Genomic DNA, 21,752 nt, shown 5'->3' on the forward strand with positions numbered 1-21,752 from the left:
CACTTTCTGATTATTGATCCAACTGTGCTCACCGGGATATCCAAACATTTGGATATTATGTTGTACCCTTTCCCTAATCAATGCATTTTATTACATTATCTCTAACTTCTGTGGAATGCTCTCTGGTCTTCATTTGCATTCAGATTCACAGTCTGACCAATGATCCTTCACCAATGGGTTTATTTTTCCAGAAAATATGATAGCAACTTTAATGATTCACAGGTGGATGCCAATGGTGAAGTAACAGTGTCCTCATTAGGGCAATTTCTTTCATCAGTGTAACCTGGCAGCTTCCACAGCACAGGGGTTGAATACTTATGCAAGCAAGATATTTCATAATATATATATATATATATATATTGAATGCCACTTTGGTCACTTTTGTGTGAGTGTGTGTGTGTGTGTGTGTGTATATATACAGTATATATATTATACACACACACACACGCCAAAAGTTTGGAATAATGTAAAGATTTTGCTCTTATGGAAATAAATTTTTATTTTTACTCACCAAAGTGGCATTTAACTGATCACAATGTATAGTCAGGACATTAATAATGTGAAAAATTACTATTACAATTCGGAAGAAAATTACAGAATTTCTTAAACTACTTCAAAGAGTTCTCATCAAAAAGTCCTCCACATGCAGCAATGACAGCTTTGCAGATCCTTGGCATTCTAGCAGTCAGTTTGTCCAGATACACAGGTGACATTTCACACTATGCTTCCTGTAGCACTTGCCCTAGATGTGGCTGTTTGTTGGGCACTTCTCATCCACCTTACAGTCTAGCTGATCCCACAAAAGCTCAATGGGGTTAAGATCCATAACACTCTTTTCCAACTATCTGTTGTCCAATGTCTGTGATTCTTTAACCACTCGAACCTTTTCTTTTTGTTTTTCTGTTTCAAAAGTGCCTTTTACTTTGCAATTCTTCCCATAAGGGCTGCACCCCTGAGTCTTCTCTTTACTTTTGTACATGAAACTGGTGTTGAGCAGGTAGAATTCAATGAAGCTGTCAGCCGAGGACATGCGAGGCATCTATTTCTCAAACTAGAGACTGATGTACTTGTACTCTTGTTTAGTAGTAAATCTGGCCTTACACATCTCTTTCTGTCCATGTTAGAGCCAGTTGTCCTTTGTCTTTGAAGACTGTAATGTACATCTTTGTATCAAATCTTCAGTTTTTGGCAATTCTATGCATAGCCTTCATTCCTCAAAACAATGATTGACTGATGAGTCTTAAGAGAGAGCCATTTCTTTGTAACGTTTTTTACCTAATATTGACCATAGGACATGCCAGTCTATTGCATACTGTGGCAACTCAAAAATAAACACAAAGACAATGTTAAGCTTCATTTAAAAAAAAAACAAATAGCTTTCAACTGTGTTTTATATAATGGAAAGTGATTTTCTAGTACCAAATTAGCAATTTAGCATGATTACTCAAGGATAAGGTGTTTAAGTGATGGTCGCTGGAAATGGGGCCTATCTAGATTTTATAAAATATATATATATATATATATATATATATATATATATATATATATATATATATATATATATATATATATATATACACACTCACCTAAAGGATTATTAGGAACACCTGTTCAATTTCTCATTAATGCAATTATCTAATCAACCAATCACATGGCAGTTGCTTCAATGCATTTAGGGGTGTGATCCTGGTCAAGACAATCTCCTGAACTCCAAACTGAATGTCAGAATGGGAAAGAAAGGTGATTTAAGCAATTTTGAGCGTGGCATGGTTGTTGGTGCCAGACGGGCCGGTCTGAGTATTTCACAATCTGCTCAGTTACTGGGATTTTCACGCACAACCATTTCTAGGGTTTACAAAGAATGGTGTGAAAAGGGAAAAACATCCAGTATGCGGCAGTCCTGTGGGCTGAAAATGCCTTGTTGATGCTAGAGGTCAGAGGAGAATGGGCCGACTGATTCAAGCTGATAGAAGAGCAACTTTGCCTGAAATAACCACTCGTTACAACCGAGGTATGCAGCAAAGCATTTGTGAAGCCACAACACACACAACCTTGAGGCGGATGGGCTACAACAGCAGAAGACCCCACCGGTACCACTCATCTCCACTACAAATAGGAAAAAGAGGCTACAATTTGCAAGAGCTCACCAAAATTGGACAGTTGAAGACTGGAAAAATGTTGCCTGGTCTGACGAGTCTCGATTTCTGTTGAGACATTCAGATGGTAGAGTCAGAATTTGGCGTAAACAGAATGAGAACATGGATCCATCATGCCTTGTTACCACTGTGCAGGCTGGTGGTGGTGGTGTAATGGTGTGGGGGATGTTTTCTTGGCACACTTTAGGCCCCTTAGTACCAATTGGGCATCGTTTAAATGCCACGGCTACTTCCTGATGGCTACTTCCAGCAGGATAATGCACCATGTCACAAAGCTCGAATCATTTCAAATTGGTTTCTTGAACACGACAATGAGTTCACTGTACTAAAATGGCCCCCACAGTCACCAGATCTCAACCCAATAGAGCATCTTTGGGATGTGGTGGAACGGGAGCTTCGTGCCCTCGATGTGCATCCCACAAATCTCCATCAACTGCAAGATGCTATCCTATCAATATGGGCCAACATTTCTAAAGAATGCTTTCAGCACCTTGTTGAATCAATGCCACGTGGAATTAAGGCAGTTCTGAAGGCGAAAGGGGGTCAAACACAGTATTAGTATGGTGTTCCTAATAATCCTTTAGGTGAGTGTATATATATATATATACACACACACACACACACACACACCTGTATATACACTATATATAAAATTAAGCTTTTGGAACCAAGGACAATTGAGGGAATTGTACACAACTATTACACAAAGTGCAAACATTCATTGATGATTAAGGCAACACACTACTACAGGTGAAACTCGAAAAATTAGAATATCGTGCAAAAGTTCATTAATTTCAGTAATTCAACTTAAAAGGTGAAACTAATATATTATATAGACTCATTACAAGCAAAGTAAGATATTTCAAGCCTTTATTTTATATAATTTTGATGATTATGGCTTACAGCTTATGAAAACCCCAAATTCAGAATCTCAGAAAATTTGAATATTACATGAAATCAATAAAAAAAGGATTTTAAATACAGAAATGTCGGCCCTCTGAAAAGTATAATCATGCATATGTACTCAGTACTTGGTTTGGGCCCCTTTTGCATTAATTACTGCCTCAATGCGGCGTGGCATGGATGCTATCAGCCTGTGGCACTGCTGAGGTGTTATGGAAGACCAAGATGCTTCAATAGCGGCCTTCAGCTCTTCTGCATTGTTTGGTCTCATGTCTCTCATCTTTCTCTTGGCAATGCCCCATAGATTCTCTATGGGGTTCAGGTCAGGCGAGTTTGCTGGCCAATCAAGCACAGTAATACCATGGTCACTGAACCAGGTTTTGGTACTTTTGGCAGTGTGGGCAGGTGCCAATTCCTGCTGGAAAATGAAGTCAGCATCTCCATAAAGCTTGTCTGCTGAAGGAAGCATGAAGTGCTCTAAAATGTCCCGGTAGACGGCTGCGTTGACTCTGGACTTAATAAAGCACAGTGGACCAACACCAGCCGATGACATGGCTCCCCAAACCAACACAGACTGTGGAAACTTCACACTGGACTTCAAGCGTCTTGGATTGAGTGCCTCTCCATTCTTCCTCCAGACTCTGGGACCTTGGTTTCCAAATGAGATGCAAAATTTGCTCTCATCAGAAAAGAGGACTTTGGACCACTGAGCAACAGACCAGTTCTTTTTTTCTTTAGCCCAGGTAAGACGTTTGACATTTGAAGCCCATGTCCAGGACCCGTCTGTGTGTGGTGGCTCTTGATGCAGTAACTCCAGCCTCAGTCCACTCCTTGTGAAGCTCCCCCACACATTTGAATGGCCTTTTCCTGACAATCCTCTCCAGCCTACGGTCATCCCTGCTGCTTGTGCACCTTTTTCTTCCACACTTTTCCCTTCCACTTAACTTTCTATTAATGTGCTTTGATACAGCACTTTGAGAACATCCAACTTCTTTTGCAATTACCTTTTGAGGCTTTCCCTCCTTGTGGAGGGTGTCAATGATGGTTTTCTGCACAACTGTCAGGTCAGCAGTCTTCCCCATGATTGTGAATTCAACTGAACCTGACTGAGAGACCATTTAAAGGCTCAGGAACCCTTTGCAGGTGTTTAGCTGATTAGAGTGTGACACTTTGAGCCTACAATACTGAACCTTTTCACAATATTCTAATTTTCTGAGATTCTGAATTTGGGGTTTACATAAGCTGTAAGCCATAATCATCAAAATTATATCAAATAAAGGCTTGAAATATCTTACTTTGCTTGTAATGAGTCTATATAATATATTAGTTTCACCTTTTAAGTTGAACTACTGAAATTAATGACCTTTTGCACGATATTCTAATTTTTCAAGTTTCACCTGTAATGCTTTCACGGTACCAAATTTTCAGTAGTCGGTACAATACCAGTGAAATTTCACGGTACTCGATACCATTTTCGGTACCAAAGCAAAAACAGGTTACTAAACAACACTCTTTAATTAAACATTAATTAACATTAGCAGCAGAGCTAAGAACAAAAATATGCCATTGAGCAACACTTTAATTTAAATATATTATTTTTTAATTATAACAAAACTGAACAATGTATGCTCAAAGTATTTTTGAAAACTTATATAAGATTTGCTTCAACTTTTAATTTAAGTTTTTACCAAGTACAAAAAAAAAAGCCTAAATAAACAAGCATACAATAGAATGAATAAAAATCTATTTCCAAACTAATGTGCAAAGTGCTCTCATATTAATAAAGCTGCATATTGCCAATTTTCTTCACGATAATAAATGCACAGTGACATATATTATGATTAAATAAGTCGCGAGTAAGTTCTAATTTAGCTGCATGTAGTGTGCGCGCGCGTGAGGGATGAGTTCCCCGAGGCAGAGTCTTTCTCAGCCGGTGAAGTTTCAATCTCTCCCCCTTAGATCGGGACATTCACACAACTCATAGAAGAGGCAACGACCACACAGAGAAATGCCAGTTTCTGAGTTTATAGTTATTAACATGATCTGCTTCTATATTATTTGAACTTTAATAAAGCTATAACACATAAAATTTTACTGCATTTAAGATGTAACGCTGGGATGTTTCCTTTAAAGAGCTCCGCCTCCGCTTCTTCTACAACGGTACATGCTTCTGAATGTCTTATTTTTTTTACTCATTCCCTAATACTTTGGGATCTACATAAAATAAACTGTGAAAGTTTAGAGTGCATCTGGACTAATCTGTGTAATTCTTCCTCCATCAGGCGTGAACTGCTGCTCTCACGCGTCATCGTTAGGCTACAGTTTATTGTGATTTCATGTTACGTTAAATGAGATCAAACGACTATTTGACAATGAACATTTTTCTCATCAATTTTGTATTTTCGACGATGTCGATAATGTCGACTAAACGTTTCAGCCCTAATGCAAATGATAATATGCTTTTAAACTCACCTGCTTTATTTGCTTGAATAAATCTGGGTGTCTGTCTTTCAGGTGCTTTATTATGTTTGATGTGTTTCCTCCTTTCGTCAGAAAATTGTGAAAGCAGCGTTTACAAATAGGTTTTTGCTGATCTATGATGTTTCCCTTTTCATCAGCCTCAAATTAGCTGGCTTCTTCCCACTTTTCATTTCGACATGATTCAGTTGAGACCCCGATACCTTCAGAAATTCTGGTAACATAAATAATTTTTGTTTGAGTACCGACTTGGTACCGGTATTTTTGACAACACTACACACTACTATCCTTAATGTAAATATCTGCAATGTAGATTCTGAAGAGCAGTAATACATAAAAAAATATTTTATCTAAAATCGCACTATTCTGTGATTTGGTGAATAAAAACAGCCATTTGGCTCTATGTTTCGGTTTAGGATCCACTAGCTCCAAAGTAATTTTTTTAGTCTGAAGCCCTGAAAAATCTTCATAAACACAATGTAGGCATACCCAACTAAAAAGTAATTCAACTCACATAAAACAGTATAATCACAAATCAAAACATAACTTATAAGATCAGTTACAATAGATTTTAAAACCATTTGTAAAGGCTCAAGAGCCATTCATTCAGGTCTACGTACGCAGCACATGTATGTTCAAATAGATTTGCTATGGTACACTGGCAAGTGTTTCCATGGAAACAAGCCAGCCCACAGCCTGTTCCATAGACGTGTATCGGTGAGGCACTTGGTTTGAATGAAATTAAAATGGAAATTATATGACCCGTGTCATGAGTGGTGATATAGAAGCACATTTCCACAAGCTAATCCATGGGAATAATCTTTATTTCAGTTACCACACTCTGATCATTGGTAATAGTATGAAGACAGGAACCAGACCCAGTGTGATCTTTTCAATGGTACTTTCATCCTCCTCTGTAACACTGTGTTCCAACATGCAGAAGAGCCACCCATCTGTTTGGATTACTTCATCTGGTCAATTCCAACACTTCACCTTAACTGTAACCATCTAAGGCTTTAAAACATCCATTGCACAATCATTAAATACATTAATTCTCAACATACAAGAGTAAGTATTCTAGTAATGACATCATCTATGCATAGATATGACAATGCAAAGAGAAACACAAATCAGTCCACTCCACTTCTAATCCAATTGTATATGTAACCCATGCTCAACCACCACTGCAAGGACTTCAATAATCATCTAAAACATAAGTTGAACTGACCACCACACATCAGTTATGAAACTTTTGTGCTCTGATCCACATCATAAATCAAGCATGGTGGGAATCACCTCAGCTCCAAGTCATAATGCACTGATTAACGGTCTCTCTTACCAGACTGATCTGCTGGTCCTCCGCCGTTGGGGAAGAGGGCTGAGTACAGGTGAGGGTAGGTCTTCTCCAGGGCCACACACAGCTCCAGGAAATGGTCACTCTGCTTGTTCATGAGCATCTTCAGGAGCTGGTCCACTTTCTCCGCGCTAGAGGAGCAGTTCTGGTCCAGCTCGAAGGTCTCCTGTTCGCTCAGGATCCCCGATTTACTCAGGAGCTCTATGAGCCGGTCCGCATCCGTGATGGACTCCAGAAAGTTCTGGTGGCACTGGTGTAGTAACTCTTTGTGTTTGGGCTCCATCGCAGCTCCTACAGTTCTCTAGCTAACTAGCTAGCTCTGCGCTATCGATTTACACCTGTTTCCCCAACACAACCCCGGTGAAGACGCGGGAACTTCTTTCTATAGGCTCACTTGTAGGATTTGAGCACCGATGCCATGAGATGTAATGGCTCAACAAAGCGCTTTTTCATTACAAACAGCAGAAAGACACAGAAGCCATGTTTGTTGCCTGAGGCTGTTGACTGCACTAAATAGCGATTCATTTCTCCGGATCACTCACGTGAGGCAACTTCGTCAATATTGTACCTCCACTTACGAGGAGAGCATGTTCATCCGCGTTCACAGTTTCTCCTTGGACATTTATTTTGCGTTGTGCGGACTCAAAAGTAGCACAACTCTTCTGGCGTTCCCTACTCAAAGTGTACGCTCCGCCATGTCTCGGTATCTCAGCAGCTGCCTGCCCACTGTCAATCAACTTTCCGTACAATGACCATGTAAGGTAAAAAAGGGCGGGGATTTCCATAAGACACGCCTGTCTTTTCCCAGTGGGCGTACACCACGTGAAAAAAAAATTAGAAAAATTCTCAGGCTGTAGTGAACAATGATGCATCATGACATAGCAAGTTCAAGAGGATTTTTCATTAAAAAATGCTTTCCAAAATATATTGGTTGCGGTTGGAATGCGGTCATAAAGTTAACTAATGGTAATGTAGTGCTACATGTAAAAAAACAAAAATTAGCCTATTTATAGGCTATATGGTGTAATTAATATCAACCAAGATTAATAAGTGCTGTTAAAGTATTGTTGATTGTTAATTCATGTTACCTCATGTAGTTTACTAATGTTAAGAAACAGAACCTTATTTTAAATTGTTTCCTTTTTATACTGTCAAACAATGACTTTATTATCATATTTAATAAATTGCAATAACTATAGCACATTACATATGATGCAGAATATCAATATTCTGTTAAATATATTAAAGATGATATGTTTTTTCAATATACAATTATTTTTAACACAGCTACATTTGGTTTGTGTATCTTTAAATGTTTTTTAAGCAGGATGAATACAATAAATCACTGTAACAGTGCCACATACACAGTAATTGTAATATCAGGAAAGCTACTGTAAGATAATAAAAAAAAACTGAGAATTTGTTTTTCCGTATGATATGAGTTCACAAATTTCACAAAGAAGACAATGGTAGCACTTCATTTTACAGTCTCCTTGTAACACATATTACATGTTATTAATTTATATTGTAATAAAAACTATGTGTAATTCATCTGCACAACATATTTACACATTAAATACATGTTTTTCATTGGAATAACTAGCATATTTAATGATGCAAACAGAGGAACATGAACACAGTAAATTAAACTGTGAGAGAAAATTATACTAAATGTTTTCTGAGATATTTTTAACATGAACAACTCTATGAATTAACATAAATTCTTTGGGTTTGTATAACAATACTTTCTGTGATGGTCCACAACAGTCACTGTTTATCTAATATTGGCCATTTAAGCATTACATTTTTTAAATATCTCTTTGTCGATCTATTCCTGTTTTGTTGAAATCCTGTAATAATAGCAGCTTAAAGAGTGTGTACACATCTTTATTAAATTAATTATTAGCAGTGCTTTTTAATATATTAATATATTCAGACTGCTTTGTAGGGGGAAGGAGTAAGGCTGGAGTTCACAGGCTATAAGAGGTCAGTTGTGGTTTTACACAGTAACAAAATGAAGACTAGTAATTTAGCAAATTTCCAGTACCTAAAACGTGCAAAGAGAGATGAATGTGGAATGATCAGTATAAAGATGTAAAAATGGATATACAAGGAATATATAAATGGAAATAATAGAAAGGTCTGCAAACAGGCAGACACATACAGTAATTATTGCTACTATTTAGTGGATAATCTAACGGACTAACAGATCTCATGGCACCAGTGTGTATTTAAGCTATTTGTTTTATTTCTGCAAATGAATAAACTCAACAGAGCATGCAGTAACATATGGAATAATCAGTTTTCCTTGGCAATCTTTTAAAGACAGCTGACAGATGTTAAGAGGACTAGGACCTCAAAAAACATATCAGCAGAGTGACAAACCTTGTGACATTGCAAATTGGTTGTTCTAGATTTAAACTATGCAGTTCTCCCACATTAAGTAAAAATTAGTGTTGTCAAGGCACTGATGCCTTGACGCTTAGATATAATTAACAACCGACAATTAGAGAACACATATGTCTATATACACAAACTAATCCTATTACCAAAATTATGAACCTCTCGATTTCTCAGGGAATGTTTCCAAATGTTCGGCTATTGTTGTTCGAATATTCAAAAGTGGAGATCATTTTTCTACCTGTTATTACGGGCCTATCAGAATCCTACCTACAGTGTCAAAGGTTGCAGAGAAATTGGTAGCTGAGCAAATCATTTGCCATATGAAAACACTAGTCCATTTTTAGTTTGGCTTCAGAGCAAATTATTCAACTGAGACAGCCTGAACAGATTTTTCACAGAAAAAAAGAGAAAAAAAATCAGATTTCTATTGGATAAAGGTGTTGTTGTCGGAGATGTGTTTCTTTACTTCAAGAAGGCTTTTGACTCTGTTAATCTTAGAATTCTCATGTCTAAATTATCTAGCTTCAATTTTTCTTCAGATACACTTAATTGGATGGAATCATATTTGTTAAATCGATCTCACTATGTCCGAGTACAGAATTATCAATCAGCTGCCCTCTGTATGTCCACCGGTGTTCCACAAGGACCTATACTGGGTCCATTGCTATTTACATTATATATAAATGATTTTCCATCTGTATGTCCTAATACCAACATCCAGATGTATGCTGATGACACTGTCATTTATATACATAGTAGCAGTATGACACAAGGTACCTCAGAGTTCTGATTGATTCCAAAATTTCTTTCGAAGCTCAGGTCAAAATATAACCGGGTCAGATTTAATCTTTCAAAATTGAGGTTCATTCGAGATTACAGGTTGATCTATGATGAGGTTCATTCGAGAGGCAGCTAAGATGCACATGCATTCTATGGTCATTTCCCATATTAAATACTGTTTAACGACCTGGTCACATTGTCCAACTACTCTAAAACCATTAGTGTCTTTGTATAAACGAACACGAAAATCCAATGATTTCAATCAATTTTCATCATTGTCCAATATTAAAAAATATATAACTTGCTGAGTTGGGAAAACATGATTAAATATGTAGATGTTTGTCTTATTTACAAGATTATATATGGCTTAACTTCTCCTCCGCTCAGACAGTTTGTCAACATAAGAACAACTGCGTATCGGTCCACAAGAGGTGCAGCAAGAGGGGATTGTATTATTCCGCTCAGGAAAAGTACTTTCCGTCAGTCTGCATTCTCTGATAAAGCTGCACATGAATGAAACTCCCAGCAACTATAAGAGAACTGAACACATATGATTTTATTTAAGAAATGGTTAATTAGTACTCAGCTCTGTCAGCACTAAAACTCAATTGCACCTTATTGTCCTCAGTTTTTCTGTGTGGAACTTTCTTTGCTGTCTGCTGTCATATGTCGCTATCTTGCTATTGCCATTCTGCCCTTATGTATCTGCATGCATCTCTTATTGTGATTTTGCTCTTATTGTGTTAGATGTATTTATGTATTTATTATACTGCGCATGTTTTTATGTCTGTGTTCTGCTTTACACATTTCAGTTAATGTCTAACAATGCAGCACAGTGTAGACATATTTAGTCCATATTTCTATTAACAGTAATGTTTTTCATTTTAACATTTTGCATGTCTTATATGAGACTCTGTGTTGCATGTGTTAAACAGTACCTGACATTGTAGTACAGGGATGTATTGAATTATGTTTTTATTAACATTCATATTATTTTTTCATTTTTTTTCTTCATTTTGCATGCTTATAAAGCAATCTCATTTTGTGTATATTCTGTTTTTAGGGTGACTCTGTAACATCTGTCCAGGCACTACATGAAAAATAGCCTTTTGACTAACTCTGGCACATTTACAGCAATGTTTATTAATGTGCACTGTCCCTGTTAAATAAGCCAGAAAATAAAAAATACTTACGCAGAATTGGGAATAATGTCAAAATCAAGATAGGATATTAGGTCCTTGTCTGGATTCTCAGGAATGTAATAAAAGAAGAATTCATAGAGACACATCACATATTAAAGTGTATATATACAGTTTATACATTTAAAGTGTTAATGTTAAGGCTATATGATTAACTGAACAGAGTGGCATTGGGAAATGCATAAGAAGATGATTACTGTATATGAACAGATTTGTTTTTTATCTAATCCAGTGGTTAGACATAAATTGATTGCTCTTAGTTGAGTCTCTTATTCATTTCTGGATTGAATTTATAAGCCCTGGATAATCAGGGCAAAACCTCAAGTTTTTTTTTTTTTTGAATGGGGTTTATCTAATGTAACATGGAATTTCATTTATTTCTGACCTGTTATTTGAAAGAGGGCAGTATAATTTTGAAACATAAAATACAGGTCATACAGGGGGAAAGGTTATTCAAATAGACAAATAGTTTTTTCTGTTTTGTATCACAAAAATACACTAATATGTTATTCAGTGTCATTTTTGATGCATACTGTTCAATAAAACAGTGCAATTCTGCCCTCTACTGTTGCACATAGAATATAACTCTGAAGATAATTTCTAATAAGTGATATTCTGTGTTCAATACAAGTTAACATCAATCAACAGCATTTGTGGCATAATGTTAATAAGCACAAAATAATAATTCTACTCACCCCTCGTTTATTAAAAAATGTCCTAAATTAATAATAAAAAAAAAAGGAAAGTAAGAAGAGCGGTTACACTTACAATGAATTTAAACGGGGCCAGTTCATCAATGCTACAATACACAGTTTCAAAATAATTTCCACAATATTTAAACATTATACATGTTAAAATGGTTTTTGCATACCTTGATTCTTTAGTGACCCGGGACCTCATTCCACCCCAATACCTCATCCATTTTATTTGTGTCCACACATCTTTAGTATTCCTAAATATTTCACTTATAAATAGTGTAACAGAAAAAAATAAAACAATTGCATTTTTTTTTTATAAAATTAAAATAATAATAATTTTTGTATAAATTTTTTTACACTCCCATAAAAAATTATTTGTATGATTATTTCATATCTACATAAGTTTACTCTGACATATATATTTCTTTTTTATTACAAGACAAATGAATACTATATTCTTACAAATTAATAAGTATTCTGTGTAACACATACTATACATGCATTTGTTACTCAAGGTGGCACTGATGTTTCAGTTATTGACTTGATTTAAATATGACATTGCTGTTTTATGAAGAAACAAAGCGGAAGTAAACTATAGCAAGTACAACACACGAACAGTAAGATTTGGCTATTGTCATTTGTGTGGACTACTGAAATTGCATAAATTGCGTGCCTATTTAGACTCAAAAAGTGCCTGAGAATGTGTATCTTATGTCTAGATTACGTGTTATGTTTCACTTAATATGTGTTTGACAACCAGTTGCGTCTCATGCCATTATTTTCTATTTGAAATAAATAAATCCTGTTCTAGATTTGTTACATTGTCTCTTTGATATATGAGAAATTTAAATATATTTTATTCTATTATTTTCAAATTGTCTTGAAAATATTTTGACATTTTCACATTATCTGGGCATTATTTTAATTAATTTGTGATAGATATACATGCCAGGTCTCTAAAGACCCAAATATGCAAAAGTGTTTGGTGAAATTCCACTTAATTTCATTTAAAATGTTAATGATGTAATGATGCTGTCATAAAGTGTGAGACAGATTTAGTTAATGAATCACACTGTCTCACCACTATATGCTACTCACATATTTATACATACTTATTGTTTATATGTATCCATGCAAGATATTTTATGTGCTTTCAAACCTTTAGATTGATACTTGGGCCGAATATAATTTATCATGAACAACTCATTTATTTCATACTGTATAGGCCTACTTTATTCTCCTAAAGAGTCATATTGTCCCTCCACTAAAATCTCTGTGAATAATGTAAACAAAGTCCTCTGCCATTTGTTTAAAATCTGACTATCACATTCGCTAGCTGCTTGTTTCACTTGCTCTAAATATTGCTCATCTCATCTGACTTGCCTTCCTCAGCACTTTGCCCATGATATGAAGATGAACAGGCTGTTGGATGCATACTTGGATCAGTGAAACACACACACACGCACTGTGGGGACTTTCCATACACTTCCATGCATTTTATACAGATCTAAATATAATTTATATCCCCTAAACCACTCAGAAACCTTTTTGCATTTTCAGAAAATACATTGTCTAATAAGCCATTTTCAGGTTTTACTATCCTTGTGGGGACATTTGGTCCCCACAATGTAGTATAAACACACACAAATGATTGATGTATCCTATGATTCAGTCACAGTAAGCTAAGAATCTCCACAGCTATTAAATTATTTTTTAAACCCAACTAAATTACAATAGACGTGCCAGTGAACAGGTTGCCATTTAGGACAAATACCAACAAAGCACACTCCTCTAGAAACAATTCCTTTTACAATTAAATAACAGGATATTATTATATTAATACAACCTTCTTTATTGATTTATTTACTTTCATATTCTTAAAGAGGAGGTTAGAGTCATATATGCAGGTCCTAATTATGTTTATTATGATTACTGATCATGATTATTATTCTATGTATCATAATTATAAGTCTCCTCTCCTTATTCACTGCTGTGTGTTTTCTAGTACAGTGAGCAGTGTGAGTTATGCCTGATCTATGAGAAATAATTATATGCATGTTGATTTAACATTTTAAATACTAATCAGGCTTTTTGAGGTCAAAGCACAACACGCTTCAAAAGTCAGTACTAAGAAGGCTAATGAAGACATTAAGTTAATTTGAGTTTAACACATGAGTAATAATCTCTTTCAGACAAGATTTACTTAGCATTTCATACATATGCTTGGCTACATACAGGGTATACAAAAAGACAAACGGAGCACCATTACCAAATTTTTTGCCTCAATAGATAGGTGGTTGACAATCATTACTGGTACTAAAAGAAATGTATATGGTAAAAAGAAAGCATATATAAAGAAAAAGATACAGTACATATAAAATTCTACTTTGACACAAATTAATATTTGTTATAATGTCTAAACTAAAACTTATGGCACATTTTCCCCAATATATGTAAATGACTCAATATATATAAAAGAGTTAAACTTAGTATTTGATATTCAGATGTGTACACAATAATAAAAACTGATTTTTGTTGGCATCGACATGCAAACAAAATATACGTATAGGCAACGAATACATCCAATATGCAATCTTTCTGATATAATAATTTTATGATTGGCTAAGCCACTGCTTTTAGCACAGAAGGCATTTCATTTGCTACTCTTGAGATTGTAATAAAAAAACAGTAATGAAACAGCATGAAATGTAATGTGCAGCATATATGCACATAAGTGCTTTTGCATTGAGTACTGTAAAAACATGCAAGTACGTGTGCAAATTTGGGTAAGGTATAAGATGTGTATAAATTGTGGCGTGGCTTCATGTCCTCTGTGACCTGCAAACATCTGTATTCTTTAATCGCTTCCACCGCAGAGCTTCAGCAGTAGTTTCTTGTAATCTCCTGAGGTGTCTCCCTACAAATACAGATTCATTCAATTTATCACAGTTACTATTACAATACAGATTTTGTCCAGTAAGATCCAAAAGTCAGAGACCACTAGTAAAAATGCTTCTATTTAACATAAAAAAAAATGTAATTTATTAATTATTTCTTCTTATTTTTAAATAATAACTTTTCTTTGTTATTCAGAGTTGTAAAACACTGTGTTATCCCTAAAATTTAAAAGAAGTCTCAGACTTTTGGAATCCACAGTACATATTATGAATAATGAAAGTTTTTGAAACTGTGCTGTTTAGTTTGCGGGGTTATCACACAGGTACTCACAGATATATCGGTGTATAGAGATTTCCCGTAATTTTTAATATACTCCTGACGGATATCCAGCATGTCCACCTCAGAGCGGGTCACCATGATGCGGATCAGAGTGCGATCCTTGGTTCCTGCTCCCTGTATATTTTCAAAGACAACAGCCTCAGTCACTTTCTTATTCTTTAAGCCTGTTATGATTTGAACTAAGGTATTTCATCCAATACTCAATAGGATCCCAACCTTTTTTATCAGTCAAACCCCTATGATTTCAATAATTTACTACAAGTACCCTTATACAGTGATTCTCAAACGTTTTGGGTCAAGTAACATTCTTTCATCAAATTAAAATCTCCAAGTCACCTAAAATGAAAATGCAGTCATAATTTGCTCACCCTAATGTTGTTTCAAAACAGTATGACTTTCTTTGTTTACGCGGGACTCAAAAGTTAATATTTTGATGAATATCACATCCAGTCTTTATATTACAAAGGCAGTGGATAATACTTCATATTAAAAGCTTCAAAATGGCCCAAAAGCATCACACAAGTAGTCCAAGCGACACATGCGTCATATTCCAAGTTTTCTGAAGGTATACAAAATGTTTATCAACAATGCATGCATTCACACGAGAACTTGTGCAGATTTCAATGCACGAGCTTTACTCATAGTGCTCATTAACTGAAAAATGACCTTCAGTTTAATTGTAGGTATCTTATGCTTTTCAGAAGACTTGGAATGACAAAAACTCTATTCTAGAACAAAATGACTTGAAAAAAATACTTCTAAACCACACCTGTGTTGTAAAGAATCATGATTAGTCATTGAGAGTCACTGTCACTGAAGTCAATATAGCTCATCCATGCAAAGGAGGATTTATCTCACCTTCATGGCCTTGTTGAGTCTCTCAGCGAAGTAGGCAGATGTGTTTTTAATGCATTTCACTGTGTAGAGAAAAACATGTTGAGACTCATAATGCACAAATACCCTGCAGCTAATAAGCTGTGTAGAACAGAACAAGTAAGACAGATCTTGAAATGCAAATGAGAAAATAAACCCATGTAGTAGCATTCGTTTGGAGGAAAACATTGTTTACAAAAGAAAAACCTGATTGATCACCACATCATACTGAAACAACACACTAAACAAATTGAAAGAAAATCATGCACTATGACACAGCAAGCAGGTAAAACATGTCATCTACTGTATGACACATGGAACTTGTTGTAATAAAAACATATTACCATACTACAAATATTTACCCTATAACAGCATTACCCTTAAAGCAGCTAGCAGGATGAAGAGCAAATTAAGAAATGCAATTATAAAGTGATAAAGGCGATAATATCACAAACAATTACAGAGGATGGATCAGTGAGCTCACCGACAGCCAGCATGCCACTCTCGAGGTCTCCAGACATTTCCCTGTCAATACTCTTCTCAATGTCTCTGCCACACATGTGCTGGTACTCATGAAACACTGAAATAAACAAACAAAAATAGTCTTAATACACTTGCTATTTCAGCAAAGCACTGTAAGCACAAACAAAGGCACACAATAGTGTGAAAGCACACTACTGACATTTAAAGCAATAAATGTTTTTTAATTAGAAATGTTCCTTATGAGACAGTAGCTATTTTGAGTTCAGAATGCAATACTAGCTTACTATTTACTGAATAAAGATCTGTTTACACTGTATACCGCCTACTATTCTTTAAAAACAATAAGTGGAACAGCAGGCATTACTCCATGATAAATATCTCCAACAGTTTTATGCTATAATGCTGACATATGATCTCATCACATTCCATGCGAGTTTAATGTAAAAATGACTTTTTGGAAGTCAGATAAAACAAAGGATATAAATGTTAAAAATCACGGCTGTAATTTTTCCTGTTCATCACACTGGAAATGGAACGTTAGGTCGAGCGCACTGCATTGTGTGCTCTTTCGTACAATGAACATTTTGGCACAAATAGGAGGTCATCTGTGTATTCATTGCATACAGAAAATGTGCATACTGCGCACAGTATAAATAACACAAACCTCATGAATAGTAAAAATAGTATAATAGTATGCTATTCGCAACATAGCCTTAATCTTAATTTGCAGTTTGACATAAATATTCTTTCATCTACTAACTACACAAACTCATTGGGGGAGTTTCTCCATCTCAAAAGTTGAATTTGTTCCACAAATTGTTTATGTACACTCACAACAAAATCTAACACACAAAATGTCTCAACAAAAAAACCAGAGGACCTATATGGTTCTTTAATGACCTTGTCCTATGGAAAAACAAGACAGTCAGTGTGTTGATTTAGAGGTGGGTTACATTAAAGTAGTTCCACTGGAAACCAGCTTCAATCATGAGTCATCGCTTTCCATTCCATTACAGTTGCTTGACAGCAAGGCCCAAACCCTTTTAAAGGGATAGTTCACCCAAAAATGAAAATTCTCTCATTATTTACTCATCCTCAAGCATCCCAGATGTGACCATATTTCTTCTGCTGAACACAAAGTAAGATTTAAAAAAAAAAAAAATCTCAGCTCTGTAGGTCCATACATGGTGAATGGTGGCCAGAACTCTGAAGCACCAAAAAGCAAATAAAGGCAGCATAAAAGTATCCATATGACTCCAATAGTTTAATCAAAGTCTTCAGAAACATTATGATAAGTGTGTGTGTGAGAAAAAGATCAATATTTATGTCCTTTATAAATCTCAATTTCTCTTTCACTCTTCTCTTTCTCTTTTTTCTTCTTTTGTTTTTTTGTGATTCGCAATCTTCATGCATATTGACACCTACTGGACGGGGCTAGTCAAAGTGGAGATTTACAGTAAAAAAGGACTTAAAAATGTATCCGTTTCTCACCCTTACCTATCATATAGTTTCTGGAGACTTGGAGTAAACTACTGGAGTCAGATGGATACTTTAATGCTGCTTTTAGACTCTGGATACTCATTAAATAAACTTGACCAGAGACAGTACATGTGGAGGCGACAGAATACTTGTTGAGCAATGAATGGGAGAAAATGCAACACTCAATATGGCAGCTGTAAGAATGAAAGGTCCACCTCTGTTAAATGAGCCAATCGCCTTTTTGTCACTTTTTTAAATAAGTTTAAGTCGCTTTGGATAAAAGTGTCTGCTAAATGACTAAATGTAGATGTAAAATAGTTTTTAGCCTGATTTGAGCTAAAGAAGCAAAACATATGATACCATTGCCTGATTTGACATATATTAGGTAAACGTAATCTTGAAAATAATAATAATAATAAATCAAAGTAAAATTTAATGTAGATAAGAGCTGTACTTGTTGCCAAGATGTCCACAGAGTGAATTGACAAAGGGACTTTGACAAAAGATACTCCTAACAAACAAGCAAAGGACCATGAAATACCTGCTCTGAGGTGAGCTTTGCTCCGAGCACACAGGATGGCATTGAACTTAGACTCATCTGTGCCAACTTTATTTTCGCCTGCTTGATACAGAGCCTGCAACAACAGACAAACAAAGCACAGTTAGGACTCTTCAAAGCATGATATACATATAGGGGAGACCAGGGCTATTTGTCACTTTTTAACTTCAGTGAATATTTCACAGGGTAGGTTCAATTTTGAAAATCAATTTAATAATATAATAAATGTACCTTTGTTATATAATTGAACTTTGTCTGAATGTATGCTAGTGAGGTTTAATTGTGTTCACTTGTTTACTCAATAGATATTGCAAAGATACAATTATATAGAATTTGTAGTTTTAGAACAGAATTCACAAAAACATTTCTTACATAAGAGTGTTTAGAACTAAGTTTTGAAAAGCTGAAAGAAAAACCACTGCTAGAGAAAACACACATTTGTATAATTGGACTTGACTCAAAACTATGATATCATAGCCCTGGTGACAACTAGCCCCATTATCTCCTATAAAAAAAAAAAGAATTAAATAATTACCTGAGCATCCTGTTTGGCTACTGATATGTCCACATTCAAACTCTCATCACGATTACCCTTTGAAATGATAACAGAAAGAAATACTGGCGTGACTTTCGCATTTCTAACATTGACGTTACAATTTATTTTTGGCACAAAAAAAATTACAACACAGCATCTTTGTACCTGAGCAAGAGAGACCAGCAGTCTACGGAAGTGTCCAGATGTGTCTCCACTGATAGCGTCCTCTAGTGATTTCTTATTCTCTAAAAGAGGAATACAAAGCATTACTGATCACGACTGACTGCACTTAAAAATAAAACGTACATGACATGCACCAGATGTCTGATTGGGGAGCAATTAAATGGGTAATTTTTAAGGGAAAGCATAAAGCGATATGAGTTAAGTACACACCCGCTTTGAAGATTTGATTGATTTCTCGTATCTCTGCATTAGATCGAGAAGACAATATTTCAACCAGACAGGCCTCATCTGTCCCTGCTCCCTGTGTAGTCAAATAATCAGTAGATTACACTTGTGTTAGATGCATTTTAAAATATCTACTATCTGTGCACCTCCAAGGAATAGTTCATTTCAAAAATAAAAAATCTGTCATTATTCACTCACCTTCATGTCACTCCAAATCCGTCTGCTGTTAGACGGGCTGGTCTTTACGCATCTTATTTCCATACTAGTTCATTGTGTTCAATTGACCATACTGTTACTTTGTTACATAAATAGACCGAAATGTCATATATTTTTCATTTATCATAATCTTTCCCTCCACCAAAACTCTGAAATCTCGAAAAAGTTCACATTCATATAAAAAAATGTCATGATGACAAAACATGCCAGGTTTAACGTCATTGACACCAATTTCAAATAACTGTCTATTTCTAACACAACGCTATAGTATGGCTTCAGAAGACTTGGAATATATCACGCAAGTCAAATGGACTACTTTTACGGGGTATTTTTGGTGAGTAAAAGTGAACTATTCCTTTTAGGCAAAGGGGGCTTAAGTTATATGCATCATTAAGCTTGCACTATTTGCATTCATGCACTTTCTAATTATTAGTATATATTTAAAATGTTTATTTTTTTAACAGTATGCTTTCTCTGATGTTACATATTGTATCAGTTTTCCATGTAAGAGTGCTAAAATGCACAATGTATGATTGAATAATCTTTCATTCTATTATCAATAATGTTAATGAAGTCCATTGACAAACCTTGATGGCCTCTTTGAGCTCATATGCATCAAACTGAGCTGGAGTCTTCAACATGGCCAGTACCAGTTTCTCAAAGTTCCCTGAAAGCTCAGACTTCAAGTCCTTAACCAAGTCCTGTGAACATGGAGTAGCATGAGAATCATCAGTACAGTGCTTTCTTTAAGTTTTTATGAAGTACACACCCTCTATTCCCAAATATGAAGGCAAATAAACCACAGTGAGATGACTTAAAGGAAAAGTGTGTAAATTTTTGGATGTTAAAATGCTTTGTACCCTCACAATTAATGTTCAGAGACACCTATAAGTAAACCATTTGTAGAGAGATTTCTAATCAAAACATTGCTCTGTTTGTTTGAGCTTTGAGCCAGCCTAACAGCACTATTTGCTCAACCGATGACGTGACTTTGGGGCGGGATTGTTTGTTTAAGCAACGGCGGACAGTGGGAGTGTCTGAGACACCTTACAATTCCGTTTAGTGCTGCTAGTGTCACAGAAACACACTTTACCTTTAAGAATATGGGCTGCGGTGTGAATCCCACATAAGGTTAGCAGGCTTTACTGCCCTTGTGCCCAAAAACTAAGCTCCCAATCTTAGGGTACAATCTAACTAAAGAGCTACAATGCTTTCCATTACCTTTCCATAGGCAGTCTTGTATGATACCAAGAGTGGTACACGCTGCTTATTGGAGCGAGTTCCCAGCAAATTAATAATGGCTTGTTCATCAGTGCCTGTTGAAACATGTGCATGTAAATTAGGAGCTTGAATAAAAGCATATAAAGTAAACAAATGAGTCATTTTTTGGGAAAGCTCATATTGTGTTACATGTAAGATTGCAAGACCTCTCAATATTTGAACAACAGTGACCTGTACCACAAAGGGGTCAAACTTATTGAGATTAATAAAAGATACATCAAAATAAATAAGAACAAAAACACCTTTTACCCCCAGGGTGAATAAATGAGGCTAAGAAATGGAAAAAGCGGAAAATTCAAGGAATAGTTCACTCGCAAATAGAACTTCTGTCATTATTTACTTACCCTCATGTCGTTCCAAACCCATATTAATTCTACAGAACACAAAAGGATACATTATATAGAATGCTGTAATCGCTGATTTCCTTGCAATAACAGCTGATGGTGACTCACTTTAACCACTTGTGTACACATGCTTGGACATTGTATTTTGGCTTCACTATTTGCAACACATAATTTAATTTCATTTAAACCTGATCTCAGTTTAGGAGACACTGTGCCATCAATAAAGTCTTAAACTTTCGACACATGGATTCATGTGACCAAACAACATGAGTATGTCTTTGGGAGAAAAGTTAACAAAACTACATCTGGTAAGAGACCTAATTAGGTTTTTACATTGAAACCTGTTTGAGTCAAAAGATTAGACTC

At 35.6% G+C, this 21,752-nt stretch overlaps 3 protein-coding genes across 3 annotated transcripts in view; all 3 read right to left on the bottom strand.

Moving 5' to 3' along the window:
• Nucleotides 1-7,578, bottom strand: part of LOC127661010 (disks large homolog 5-like) — a 109,522-nt gene extending 101,944 nt beyond the window's left edge. Inside the window, 1 exon segment of the mRNA XM_052151535.1 lies at nucleotides 6,877-7,578. Within this exon segment, the coding sequence (XP_052007495.1) occupies nucleotides 6,877-7,174 (298 nt within the window). The 5' untranslated portion in view covers nucleotides 7,175-7,578.
• LOC127661011 (kinesin light chain 1-like) overlaps nucleotides 1-21,752 on the bottom strand; it is a 293,422-nt gene that overhangs the window by 4,301 nt on the left and 267,369 nt on the right. The gene's annotated exons all lie outside the window — the stretch shown is intronic.
• The window catches only part of LOC127661014 (annexin A11-like), a 30,907-nt gene continuing 23,289 nt past the window's right edge, over nucleotides 14,135-21,752 (bottom strand). The window contains exons 6-15 of the mRNA XM_052151548.1: nucleotides 20,983-21,077; nucleotides 20,349-20,462; nucleotides 19,531-19,621; nucleotides 19,303-19,382; nucleotides 19,138-19,194; nucleotides 18,585-18,678; nucleotides 16,566-16,661; nucleotides 16,067-16,125; nucleotides 15,200-15,322; nucleotides 14,135-14,888 (exon numbers count right to left, since the gene is read on the bottom strand). Coding sequence (XP_052007508.1) covers nucleotides 14,829-14,888; nucleotides 15,200-15,322; nucleotides 16,067-16,125; nucleotides 16,566-16,661; nucleotides 18,585-18,678; nucleotides 19,138-19,194; nucleotides 19,303-19,382; nucleotides 19,531-19,621; nucleotides 20,349-20,462; nucleotides 20,983-21,077 — 869 coding nt within the window. The 3' untranslated portion in view covers nucleotides 14,135-14,828. The remainder of the gene's footprint in view (nucleotides 14,889-15,199; nucleotides 15,323-16,066; nucleotides 16,126-16,565; nucleotides 16,662-18,584; nucleotides 18,679-19,137; nucleotides 19,195-19,302; nucleotides 19,383-19,530; nucleotides 19,622-20,348; nucleotides 20,463-20,982; nucleotides 21,078-21,752) is intronic.

Source organism: Xyrauchen texanus, chromosome 20 (genome assembly GCF_025860055.1).
Source record: "Xyrauchen texanus isolate HMW12.3.18 chromosome 20, RBS_HiC_50CHRs, whole genome shotgun sequence".
Taxonomy (NCBI): domain Eukaryota; kingdom Metazoa; phylum Chordata; class Actinopteri; order Cypriniformes; family Catostomidae; genus Xyrauchen; species Xyrauchen texanus.